The 14,184-nt window shown below is 39.7% G+C and overlaps 1 protein-coding gene across 2 annotated transcripts in view; it reads left to right on the top strand.

The window, feature by feature from the left end:
* The window catches only part of Hdc (histidine decarboxylase), a 179,753-nt gene that overhangs the window by 47,597 nt on the left and 117,972 nt on the right, over positions 1–14,184 (top strand). For both annotated transcript variants that reach the window (XM_083142564.1, XM_083142563.1), the window contains exon 2: positions 6,067–6,117. In XM_083142564.1, coding sequence (XP_082998690.1) covers positions 6,090–6,117 — 28 coding nt within the window. In that variant the 5' untranslated portion in view covers positions 6,067–6,089. The remainder of the gene's footprint in view (positions 1–6,066; positions 6,118–14,184) is intronic.

The following is a 14,184-nucleotide window of genomic DNA, read 5'->3' as shown; positions in this document are numbered from 1 at the left end:
TTTGTGGATTCATTGACGAGGGACTAGTTTCAAAATATTATATGCACGTGGATATTGCTATTGTAGAATATCACTTTTAGATAGTCTACGGAAAAAAATGCTACATGGAAAAAGTAAATCATTCTTGTAAAATTTTAGGACAGCACAACCACAGACAAACGTATTATAAGCAGATATGGAACTCGGACAGCAAACCTTCTGCGCTTTAAAATACTGTATGCAAGAAGTTCTAGTATCGACCGTTGGGAGGCACCACTTGCACTTTACACTTTCACTTAGGGACAAAACTATTTACAACAGTTTGTGATGATCTTCTAGGAGAAAATTGTTTTCCGTTGCAGCTATTCCGTATCCCCTGGTGTGAGGAGGCTGATTCATTCTTTGACCTGTGCGGAATGTCCAGCGAGCAAAAGGTGTGAGTGCGCCTCTCAGCGGTCGATACTAGAACGTCTTGCAGACAGAAATTTAAAGCTCAGAAGGTTTTCTGCCTGAGTTCCATATCTGCTTATAATACGTTTATCTGTGGCACAACTGATTGTTTCGACTTTCCTGTGTAGGAAAATTTCAGATAATGCTAGACCTGTGCGAAAAAGTTTAATTATTCCACAGCGATTGAAAATGTGTTCAAACATGTACATAGTAACAAATCCAATAAAGGCTTCTCTTTTATTCCTTCGTTTTACATTTTCTGCCCGTTTCTATTGAGATCGACCAAAAATTGACTTGACCAAATTCGGCCAGGTACGAAGCCACATTCTTAAACATATGCAACCCGGCATATTGCACAGTAGTGTGGGTTGTCTGTCTATAAGGGGGTCCGATAGCCACGTTACAGATTCTTAAATCGAACGTGACTGGCGCCACCACACCACTGACAAGGGACGTTATCTAAGAGTCCCCCTCCGATTTCCATGAAACTTGGCAGGTGTATAGAGGGTCCCAAAGGAAGAAATATGTGTTTTTTATTTCGGCTAAAAAACGGTTTTAGGGGGTAAAAACCTCCCCTCTAATGTCAAGATGAGGACAAATTGAAGTGGGGATCTGACCCCTATGTCCCCCTCCGATTTCCATGAAACTTGGCAGGTGCATAGAGGGGCCCAAAGGAAGAAATACGTATTTTTTTGTTTCGGCTAAAAAACTGTTTTAGGGGGCAAAACCCTCCCTCAAATGTCAAAATGAAGTGGGGATCTGACCCCTGTGTCCAACTCCAATTTCCATGAAACTTGGCAGGTGTATAGAGGGGCCCAGAGGAAGAAATACGTGTTTTATTGTTTCGGCTAAAAAACTGTTTTAGGGGGCAAAACCCCCCTCAAATGTCAAGATGAGGACAAATTGAAGTGGGGGTCTGACCCCTGTGTCCCCCTCCGATTTCCATGAAACGTGGCAGGTGTATAGAGGGGGCCAAAGGAAAAAAATCCTGTTTTTTTGTTTCGGCTAAAAAATTGTTTAGGGGTTAAAACCCGCCCTCAAATGTCAAGATGAGGACAGATTGAAGTGGGGATCTGACTCCGAAACCACGTAAATCTGGCATAGGAACAACACAGTCATATAATTATAATTGGAACGCACACAGCACAGAACTGTATGATTGTCGGTACCAAACGCAGTGCAATTGTAGAGAGATGGCGAATTCATAGACACCGTTGTTCCCGGATAGCCATGGGCATAACAATAGACGGACCAAAGCAGGGTAACGGAGCATCAAAATAGCCGCACACGGGAACCATAACCCTATCAAGCATGACCTAGATATCATATAGGTGATATCCATAGCCAAGGATACAAGAGGGGGACACAGGGGTCAGATCCCCACTTCAATCTGACCTCATCTTGACATTTGAGGGGTTTTTTGCCAACTAAAAACGGTTTTTTAGCCGAAACAAAAAACACGTATTTCTTCCTTTGGGCCCCTCTATACATCTGCCACGTTTCATGGAAATCGGAGGGGGACACAGGGGTCGGTTCCCCACTTCAATTTGTCCTCATCTTGACATTTAAGGGGGGTTTTGCCCCCTAAAACAGTTTTTTAGCCGAAGCAAAAAACACGTATTTCTTCCTTTGGGCTCCTCTATGCACCTGCCAAGTTTCATGGAAATCGGAGGGGGACACTTAGATAACCTCCCTTGTGAGTAGAACTTTTACATATTGTGGCGACTATGCTTGAAGAACAGCTACCACAATTTCGGTATCTACATGACGCGATTTTTTACGTGGCACCCAGACGTGTTCGCTAAAATAAGTAACCAACCACAACTAAATTTTTAATCTCTACGATAAAGAGCAAAACGAATTAACGAAACATACATTTAAAATGTTGCATCAAGATTCCGAATTTCGAATACCTATGTTCACGAGAATCAGAAACAAAAGTGAATTTAAGTTATTTATGCTTGACCCACCTTGGAGCCAGAAGGTTAAATAATGAGGAAAATAATTAATACGTTAATTTGTAGCTATAGACACCTTTTCAAAGGCTAACATCGGGGAGAAGGACGCAAAGGGAAGGGTTCCATGCGTATGCTGGGTCTCGTCTATCGTTCTACCGAAATAAACAACCTGTCTGCTCTCAGCACTTTACAAATCTTTCGTTTCTCCTAAAATTGAATACTATTCTCCGAGATCTGGTCCATGGCATGCCCCTCAAATTCAGATAGAATAAATTCCGTTCTAAATTTCTTCCTGACCATTGTTTGTCACCAAATTCCAGCCACAAAACACTTGCAAAAGCCCATCCTTCTGAAAATGTTAAATATCCATCGTGATCAATAGAGCTATTATGTAATATCAAAGTACAGAATAGTACATAAATATGTAACAATAATTGATAAAATACGTACCTAAATATGTATTATCCAAAGGATATGTAGCTAAATATATAGTATCAAAGAAAGTGTAATATTAATAATAATCGACTATCCAAGCAATTTCAAGAATTCTGCTAGGTATTTGATTTATTTGAACATATTTAACATAATTTTAAGGACATAAATTGTTCAAATTAAAATTTGTATCAAATTTATAAACTCAAAAAACCACAGCAAAGTGTACATATTTAATTGCTCCAGTTATTTTTTTTTCTTCAGCCTGTCTTTCGGTTTGCCAGTCAATTTTAGGTGACGGTAAGCAGTATGCATCTCATTGATTAGAAAATATGACATCACATGAGCTACAAATTTAATTCATCATGTTTCAGAGATCGAAAATATAGGAAAAAGGATCAAAATAGGGGGAAAATACCGAAATATGTTGTTTTATATAAAGTAAATTAGCAAATATGTAAGTATGTAATATCCTGGCAAATATGTAACATAAAACTTATGCAAAATCATGTCAGTTATATAATTCGTCGACATTTTCCTGTTCATGGTATGTATCTAGAAAGGAATAGAATATGTAATTACATTCAAATCCAAGCTCTGCTGACCACGATACACATAAATGTCAGACCATTTATTCCTCCACAAAATAGCCAATGGGAACATGAGAATTGGTCGTCTTTCCAGGAAATTCACTTTCGAGTGCCATATCGCACCACAAGAAGCATATCACCCCCCCCCCCCCACTAGTTCATAGCTGTACGATAAACAACTTGGCAAAATTGACATCACGTGTTCTGACGTCACACCCTGCGCAATCTTGAGGCCTCGTGTCCGAGCAAGACAATCCGGTCGACCAGTTGGTCTTGGGTAGCGAAGCAATATTACGCTTGGTTAAACTTGCATAGCAGTTAAGTATTAAAAACTAAACTATGAAATAATCAGGGGCATTAGCTTTTTCAAGCCCTGCTTTTGACGGAAGCATTTTCTTTAACATTTTTGCTAACATGAATGCTATGTAAATGCTTCCAAAAAATCTTATAGCCGACAGTATTTTGCACGGAAGCATTTCATGCTACATTTCGGTTAGCTTGTGTGATTACAATGTATAACGTAGGACAGTACGAAAGGCACGTAGAATTACACAATCTATGGTAAGTGCACGGTCTTCACAATTGAAACAACTAAAATATATTTCCACGCGTGTACTGTATACGTTATAAAATATGTATGTATTTAAGTAGCGCCATAGATTTGTGAAGGGGGAAAGAGTGGAGTGACTCTTACTGTACACGTGAATGGTGAGTGTGGCTATCCGATGGGGGATGTAAGTAGATTGGGGTTCCTTTTAATTCTTTAGCTAGATATTTATTTATTTGTTCAATATTAGGTCTGTTATTTCAATTGATAATTAGATTATTATTAGTTTCAGTATCCAGGAACCTAATCTATAATTCTCCATCGTATGGCCGCGAGCACTACTCACGTATTGTCCCCCAATTATTAATCAACTAAGTTGTAGGATATAAATTTATTTGAATTTGATATAAAAGGAAAGGGAAATATTGACTAGTTTTCTATTAGATTTCTATATTCTGGCATTGTTAAAAATAAAATTGAAAAGATCTAAGTTCTGGTTTGAATTCGTAAAAATAATTTCCTAGATGAATGGACTGGGACAACAGCTTACTTTCACTGGCACTCTGTATAATACCCGGTGGAGACACATAGTGGTTCGGATCCCACTTTAAACTGTAGGTCCAGTCCCGATTAGCCTTACTGTGTATAAAGTCAATAATTCAATCAATCCTCTCGGTTGAATAGTTATCGGCTTTTAAAAATGTAAAGTGATACATTGTTTACAATTTATGCAGTCGCCATTACATCTGCACTCGTGACCTACAGGTCCCTTCTGATTGGTTGTGCTAGAAAAATGCTACGGAAATAGGACCAATTGTATCCTTGGGAAATGCCACGAAATATGCCATGGCATCTGAAAAGCCATAAGATTTTTCATTTTTTTGGTCATGGCATAAATGTTACGAATTAATTCATTGGTTGATTGATTTGGTGTTTTGAGTTCACTTTATGCACAGTAAGGCTTATCGGGACTGGACCTGCAGTCTAATCCGTGTTATTGACCTCATTGGCCATCTAGAAATAATAATAACTACTTAAAAATGGGGGGGGTCTATATTTCATATCAAATTTCTATAGCATACACTTGGTATGGTGGATTGTGTTACTTCCGATTAAAGTAAAGAATTAATTTCCTGCTATAACCACTTAATATGTACACGGGCGGAACCCTGAAACTGCAGGCAACGTTATTATTTAATGGTTATTAATTTAAAAGTTGGTGTGATATTTGTTAGAATTCTCGTTAATTGAATGTTTATGAAATCTTCGAATATAGATTGTAGCTACCTTTCAAATTGTTAAACATGCAATACATTTGTTGCAATAAACTTAGAGTTGAATAGGGTTTGGTGTAACTAATTGAGCAAGGAATTATCTTCGTCAAGTAGCTGTCACTAAACGTGTAGTTTTGCGGCTCGAGGAGAAGAGGGGTTCCGTTTTAGCTATCTGTTGCATGGTAAGACTTTCGCACGTATCTTGCCTCCCATATAACCGGAAATTACGTGGGGGAGTCATAAGCACTCAACTTTCCACCTGTAAAAAACTAAGATTATTCCGCATTCCCTGTTCTACAGACTACTCAGCCAATACAACAATTTAGCAAACAGAATATACATTTTTGAAAACCAGTTACGTTTTAGAAGGTTGTTGTGTAAAAATATGTAAGTCACTTTATCACATTTACGTAATTTGCTTTATACTTGCAAGTTGTTACTTTTTATTGTTACTTTCTATTGTTATTTTATTGTTATTTTCTATTGTTATTACATTCCAATGTAAAATGGCTAATGCCTGCAGGCTAAACCTGGCCTCCGAACCTAACTACGACGGCATAATTAGAATTGTAATAGTGAAAATAAATATATAATAGTGTAAATTTCATGCATTTGAGAAACCAATTTTTGCCAAGGGTTAATTGCTGGATGTGCCCCGCACAAATGCCGTACAAAGCTAGGTATTAAGGTATTGTTTGTTGCGTGCTGTTTTCTTAAATTACAAAATTTATTCCATAGTAAGTAAAATAGTATGTCCCAGTACGTAACGTGTTTTATGATATTATTTACTTTGTTAGTTCACATGAAGCAATGAGACACTTTCCTTTATTTTTCAGGTGACACACATACCTTTAAAAGAATGGATTTTGAAGAGTATCGAAAAAGAGGTAAGAAAAATACATTTTCCTTGTTGGTATTCTTACTTTATTTGTAACAATTCATGAGTCTGAAACCTAGATGTTCACAACCAAAATTTATCGCCATCTTGCGCACGAAATACAGTCAAGCGTAGTTGCGATTCTTGAATAATAATGTCGATGAAAGTGTTTGAAGCAATTGTCACGCTCAAGAAGCCCGAAATTTCAAGTTTTTCTGCTCGTCTTTATCTTCTGTTCTGACAGAAGGTTATCTTGCTTCAAAACTGTCTTCACAATGCTATATCAAACTGTCAACATCACATACTATCGGATTAAAAATTATGAAAAGTTCGAGTTTGTAACCCATTTAAAATTTAACCAACGGACTCAGGGCTCGAAATGGACTGGAGCGGACCGAAACGATGTTCCGGTTCGTATATATCTGGAACATTCCCGTTCCGTCTCGTCAGGATTAGTAACGGACCGTTCCAGTGCAAACATATTTCAGTGTAAATTGTTAATACTCTTTGATAGATATTATAGCATTCATATGAAGTTCCCGTCTACGTGAAGATTGTTGTTGCCGCCAGGGGGCTTAGCAGAGTATGTTGGCATCTACATTGCCTACATCTTTTTGTGCCATGTGGTTCTTGTTTTTTACTTTTTTATTTGTTAATTGGTATTATTTGTCGTGTCTTGTACATTTTATTGCCTTGACAGAAGTATCCTCCTGCACAAGATCTTTACACAAATTCGGGTTCTCTTATTGTGTTTTATAACCTAACGGTATAAAGTTGGCTGGACATCCTAATTCCTAAATCAAAACTCAAATCGTTCGTGTGGCATGTTCCTTATAGAAATGTTTTAGCATTAACTATCATTACTTCGAATACAGCGCCTCATTCCATTAGTCGTTAATCTCGTCCCTTTAGTAATGAAATACTACTACCATTGCCGCTGTTACTGATGCTTTGACAGTGCGTTCGAAAAGTCTCCACACTCATATTTTTAAAAAGCTACCAAAGCATTCACCTGGATGAGTTGGCAAACATGGCAGTAAGGATTGGTATTATCTTGAAGAACGAGTTTACGTTATAACAGTTGGGCTGAAAAGTTCGTAGACTAACATAGTAAAAAATATTTTTTTGACAAAATTCGATTTTATTATTCAATATAGTTGCCTTTGAGGGCGATACAACGATTATAGCGGTCATACAATTTTTCGATGCCATTTTTATAGTACGATTTCTCTTTAGCCTCAAAATAGGCCTCAGTTTCGGCGATTACCTCTTCATCAGTGCTAAATTTCTTTCCAGCGAGCATTCTTTTAAGGTCTGCAAACAGGAAAAAGTCACTGGGGGCCAGATCTGGAGAATATGGTGGATGGGGAAGCAATTCGTAGTCTAATTCATATAATTTTGCCATCGTTTTCATTGATTTGTGACACGGTGCATTGTCTTGATGAAACAGCACTTTTTTCTTCTTCAAATGGGGCCGTTTTTTCGTGATTTCATCCTTTAAACGCTCCAACAACGCTATGTAATAATCTCAGCTATCTCGATCAACTTCACTTTACGATCATTTAAAATTATTTTGTGAACTTTTTTGATGTTTTCGTCGGTAACAGCCTCTTTGGGGCGTCCACTGCGTGCATCGTTCTTATCGATTTTGTGAAAAAAAAAAACCTTTCTGAGAATTGGGGAATCGTACCAATATGATCTTGGTCTTATTTTGAAGCTCTTTGCAGATCTTTTTAAAACCCATTATCATTGTCAATTCACATCGCAAAACAGATTTTATGTAGATTTTTATTCAACAGAGTAAAGATGCGTGTTGTATGTCGACACTGCATGCAATGGCAGCCCGCCGTTTCACGGTTCAAGGGACAACACGTGCACGTTGAATAAAATCTTAATAAAATTGGTTTCGCAATGTGAATTCACAATGATAATGGGTTTCAAAAGAAAGAGCAAGTAGTTTCAAAACTTCTTAAATCATATTATTGACCATGATATATACTTCAGGGTATAATTTTTGTGCATATTTCGTCTGTTTTAGCCATATTTTGACCATTTCCGTTTATATAAATCCGATCCTATTAATAAGTAATGAATTACTGAGTTTCATTTCTGAAATAAATTATTTGCATTTTCAGTTCGATAATTTCAATTGCTCTTGTACTTTCCGAGGTTATTCGCGATGATGAGAATGAATTGCTGGATGACATAAGTGATGAGATAAACACAATGCCACATTACCCAGGAATAGAATATTGTGCTCTTGACTTCGAACGAGGTTACGCTAACCAATCCAACTCAGAGGTCGGTTGAAATAAATTCGCAACTACCACCCTGGAAAGTGACGAAGCTTCCCTTCCCGGCGAACCCTTTCTTCCGCTGGCACCCACTTCCTACTTCCTCCCCCACAACTTCAATTACCACCCCCGACGACACACTAACCTTTCCTCCAAGCATCGAATCCATTACAGACTAAAGTTGACAGGACAGGAAGTAGCTCTCTTGCGGTAACATCATAAACTGGGAGGATATATTTTCGGTAAGAGTGGAAAATAGATATATCAGATAGTATAGGGTTCTAGTTATGTCTCGTGGCCTTGCGGTCTAGGCCTTCATGCTTTGGGCTCCGGCTACGGGACGCGCGTAGGTTGATTAATTGGTTGATTTGGTGTTTTAAGTTCACTTTATGCAAAGTAAGGCTAATTGGGACTTGACCTACAGTTTTAAGTGGGATCCGAACCACTATGTGTCTCCACGGGACGCGTAAGTGCGAGTCTCCTGGGGAAATCGTAACAACTTTTCTCCTGAGATTTCGGCCTGTGTATGCGGTCGGTGGTCACCCACTATCGTGAGGAAATTGGGGAGCTACGAATGAGTAGCGTAACCCGGTCATGGAAACATACAGCAAAGACTGGGGGTTTGTCGTGCTGACCACACGTCACCCAGTAGCCGGTTGGATGATCTCCCACCTCGGTAGGTGGGAATGAGGCTTGCAGTCGGTAGGTAGGCCCTGACCCTCACGGGCTGTTGCGCTACGGGTTATTATTATTATTACTACTACTACTACTACTACTACTACTACTACTACTACTACTACTATTATTAGTGTGCTAGAAATTACCTAGACTTTTATTTGTACATATATGTGGATTTGGAATATTTTCTTAGGATTGGTAGAGAATATGCTGCAAAGTTATAACATTGTTAATATAATTCAAATAGTTTTCTAGATATTAAAAAAAGCCTCATATTTGTGTGTGTGTGAGTGTGTGTGTGTGTGTGAGAGAGAGAGAGAGAGAGAGAGAGTATGATTAACATATTTCCATCAAAATAATTAAACGAGTTTTTTTTAAAGATCAGTTTGTGGTCAGATAAACTAACCGAGACTTGACCTTCAAAATAACTGAACCGCTGCACAATGTACATCCATCAGGAAATGAACCCAGTACCCTCTGATTGCAATATGACAGCATTAGTGGATTTTTTGTGTAATAGAAGTAGATCTATGTTATTTATATTGACAATGATACTGAAATCGACATGAGCTTGAAATTTCATTTTCTCAGGAGAAATTGTAAAAATTCGGAAATATTGGTCCGATCAGTTAACCAGTTAACGTTATCACCACGCAATTAACAAGTCGCGGATTCGATTTCCGGTGTCGACTTATTTAAATGTCTAGTAAATATACTCCCGAATCATGCATTTGCGCTAGACTTATTTTTTATTTTACCATCTAGATAGGATTGCTCAAATATTTTTTGTTGTTCGTTGTAATACAGCGTGTCCATAAATATACTGTCATACTTTAAAGTGGTATTACGTCGCTTGGGATAATCGTATTTAAATTAAATTGGTGACATTTGAAAGAAAAACTCAAATATTTTTGTGCATGTCAACAATGGACGCCAATATCAGCAATGGACAACAATGAACGAGATCAAACATAGAAACTGAAATAAATTCACTCCTGACAACAATGGACGATGCGGATTCATTGTTGGATATTTAGCAGGCAGGCAGGTTACATGTGAATGTTTTCCTTTAAAATTGTGTTGTTATTACAGAAGATTTAAGAACGTAGTTGGTGTGTTTTAGAATATCATTACACGCAGAGTTTGGTGAACGTAGATCGTAGCTGCATATGTCATCAAAGGAAAGGCCATAGACTTTACGGTCTGTGACTTTTTTTTTATGGGTTTACATAAAAGATTGTGTCTATGTACCCCCATTGCCTCAAAACCTGCAAGAACTGCAAATTCGCATCACTTCTGCAATCCAGTCCATCCCCGTGGATATGTTGGAGCGTGTGTGGCATGAATGGGAATATCGCCTTGATGTCTGAAGGGGGACTCGATGGGGCCACATTCAATGTCTATAAGTTGTAAAATAAAATATTTGAGTTTTTCTTTCAAATGTCACCAATTTCATTTAAATACGATTATCCAAAGCGACGTAATACCACTTTAAAGTATGACAGTATATTTATGGACACGCTGTATAATGTTATCAATACCTTTTGTAATAGATAGTCGGCACGTGTCCCTCCCGCCAAACTGTCCATTTTTGTGCAAGGGTCGTTCAAGGTTGACCGAGATGTTCATTTCTAGGAAGAAATTACGAAGTCCTACAAGCACTAAACTATGCGGGTTTTTCAAAGGAATCCCCTGAGCATCCAGGTACCGCTGCCATCATTGTGTCAGTTTCCTGAGTCCTTTGGCGTAGAAGGAACTTGACTGTTGTAAACGCTGCAGGACATCTCTTGTCAGTGCTTCATCTGTCTTCAATCTCTTCCCTCTCAAATGCTCTTTCAGCGGCTCAAACAAATCTGAAAATGACTGAGGGCTAAGTCCGGAGTGTAAGAACATGAAGCAAAACCCTTTGGGAGAGCTTTTGCTGTCGAATTGATCATGGGGCCGTGCATTGTCTTGGTGAAGAATGGCATTTGCAGACTACATCCCCGATCTTTTCTTGCGAATGGCATTACGTACACCAAGCAAAGAACACCTTGCATGTACTAATCGGAGAAATGTGTCCATGTGGTTCATTCGTCAGCAACTAGCGTTCATCGCCAAACTGTTAACATCATTCGTGCAATCTTGCCCGTTTGTTCCCCATACTGTGCTCGGAATCTTTTCAAAATTTCAGCTGGCTTCAGGTTTTCCTTCACAAGGAATTTGATCGTACACCGCTGCTCCACAGCTACAGACACACTACTTGCCGCCATTTTTGCTAACACTACTGCGCATGCTCCAACTACATCGGGACGAAAGCGCAATACTCCCGAATGATGAAGGTCATCCTCTGGCAGTTTAATGGTTCTCCAGTTACTTACAACTTTTTAATTCACAAATACCTCAGTCAACGTTGAACGACCCTTGTAATATTAACTGTGTGAGCCAATACATTTCTCATCTTGTCAGAAAAATACGCCATGCATGCCTTCCAGTCCGTACACTTGATGAAAATCATTGATTTACCTGTGCATATTACTCCTTATCCTAGAAGTTAAACATCGACTGTAAGTGACAGACATTTACAATGTTTAATTCTGTGATGTACATCAGCATCTAATGTACGAGGCTCCAAACAGACTTCATTGAGGCTTCAGGCCAAAAGGTGTTTGTTCTTCCTCTGTAAGAGTTGTCTCTGGAGCTGGTACTTCAGCAGTGACGTTTGCAGGGATTCTGTGTTGACTCTGAAAGAGGAAATCAGTCAGATTATATTCAACATACTCTTTAGTGAGGGATTAGCCCGTATAGCTCGCTGCACTACCCGTAATGACGTGTTCAGTTGGTTACAAACTGCAATATCTAGTCAGTCTACTTTGTTCCTTTAGTGTCTGCATCACTTGCACTATGTTCTGGAGCGGTGTAGAATGTGGTGCACGATCACGTGATACATGGTGACCAATCAAATGAACATTGAATGGGACAACCAGTTACTTATTTGTTGAATCTTATGGACTTGAACACCGCTATTCTTGCCTCCAGTTGAATATGATTTCGATGCAGCAGCGTGACACTGGATTACACGTGCACTGCACCGAGTGTCGAGAAGTGCATCGAGCTACACGGGGTTAAGGTAAGCAGAAAGAAGCATATTCTAATCAGGGTTCGAATTATTGTCCCTGCCCCATGGCGAAGTGGTTAGCACATAGCGCTACGACGCGACGAAGTAAAATAAACGAAATCAATCAATCAATCGAATTATTATGACCTAAACCGTGCGAGACATGCAGGCATGTACACCGTGCGTCAGCAGAATCCGGCCAAAGTTTAAATTGAAGTTTCCTTTAAATATGACTTCAGCAGTAGTTGGCTGTTGATGCATCTAGAGACCATACGTGCGTGTAAGACGTGCTGATCATTGTAGTGGCCTAGTTAGTGAGGTGGAGTGCGGAATTCAATGGGAGAGTTGCGATTATTGAAGGTCTTTACGCCCGAAGGTCACCAACTGAAACCATAAGGTTCTTAGGATACCTGAGATCGGCTGTGTAGGACATGGCACACAATATGCGGCGTCGAAGATGTCCGAGGAGGGTTATGATATTCCGGCGAGAGAAATTCATCCGAGGGGGAAGACGCGTCGTTGATGTCACAAAGATAACAAATATAATTACAATTATAGGCTAATGATCTCTGGGTAAAAAATGGAAAATGCAGATGCCTTCAACGAGCAGCGTATGAAATAGTAATATTTTAATATGGCCTTCGTTGTCGGAGTTACACTGGATGACAACATGTATTTTAAATTTCTGGCCAGTACAAAAATTATTCCGCAAATATCTAATATTTTTTTTGTTTCTTTACAAAAAAGCTAATTATGACAAAAATAAGCATTTGTGTATTATACACATGACCAACAAAATCGTCATAGTGTTCACGGAACTTAGAAACTTTAAAAAAATACTTAGGAATTGGGTTACAGGAATGTTAATGCGCAATAGCTAGAGTTCTCTACAAGCTTGCCCTTGTATGGTCAGGAAAATCAGAAAAAGGTTATTTATACGCGACTTTCGTACAGTATAGCGTGTATGTGCGTGTGTGTTGAAAACCTTAGCATTGTGAAGTTTTCATCAGACTACTGTTTCTATTTCGAAATGTTTTTTTCATGGAGTTTACACATTTTATGCTCTACTACAAAAAAAAAAAAAACTTACTTGAATGTGCTGCATTCCTTCAAATGGACTTCAAAGTAATTTGACGCAGATCCTTGTCCTATCCTTTTCTTCTCTACATTCTTCCTTTACCATGATGCCTCGAACTGGAGTTCCACTCTGAGAGGTCGACTAACCCCACCTCCCACCCTGGTTCCTTTGAGCTCCTTCTAGGCCCTGAGGGCTTCCTGGACCCTCTCAGGCCTAACCTGGCTATTTGGTACCCTCTTAGACCCATTCAGGACTCCCTTGAGTCCCTTTAAGGACCCACGAGACCCCCAATTTTCCCCTAGGGGGAAAACCAGCACTTCAGAGGAGATCCTGGACAATGGGGGAGCCCAGGTCGGCGGGGGACGTGGGGTATCTCCATGCCTTCCGCCCTCCTTCCCACCGAAACCCCCCTCCCCGTGGGAATGAGCCCCCCAGCGTTCCCAGACTCGGCAGTGATGGTGCAGCAGAAGAAGATCTAGGGATCGACCCTCCGTAGTAAGTGCCGAAAGGGACGAGAGAGGCCCACGCACGCACACATGCACACACACACACACACTGACACACATACAAACACAGACACAAACAAAAAAAGAAACCCAAAATCTATGAGCTAAACTAAAGAGGGAATTGGGGGTTAACTACAAAGGACCTAGTCTTCTTGCTACGGTGTCTCCAGCTGCCATACAGCAGTCGGAGATCACCCTTAGTTACTAAGTGGTTTCCAGCCGCTCGAACGGCCGGAGACCACCACTTAGTTACTATGGTGATCCCAGCTGCCATACAGCAGCCGGAGATCACCCTTATTCAATATGGTATCTCCAGCCGCTCGAACGGCCGGAGACCATACTTGCTATTCGGTGACTCCAGCCACAATACAGTAGCCGGATGTCACCCTTACTCACTAAGTGGTCTCTAGCCGCTCGAACGGCC

This window comes from Lepisma saccharinum, chromosome 21, assembly GCF_977018435.1.
Source record: "Lepisma saccharinum chromosome 21, izLepSacc3.1, whole genome shotgun sequence".
In the NCBI taxonomy this organism is placed as follows: domain Eukaryota; kingdom Metazoa; phylum Arthropoda; class Insecta; order Zygentoma; family Lepismatidae; genus Lepisma; species Lepisma saccharinum.
This window is presented reverse-complemented; position numbering and strand designations above follow the sequence as displayed.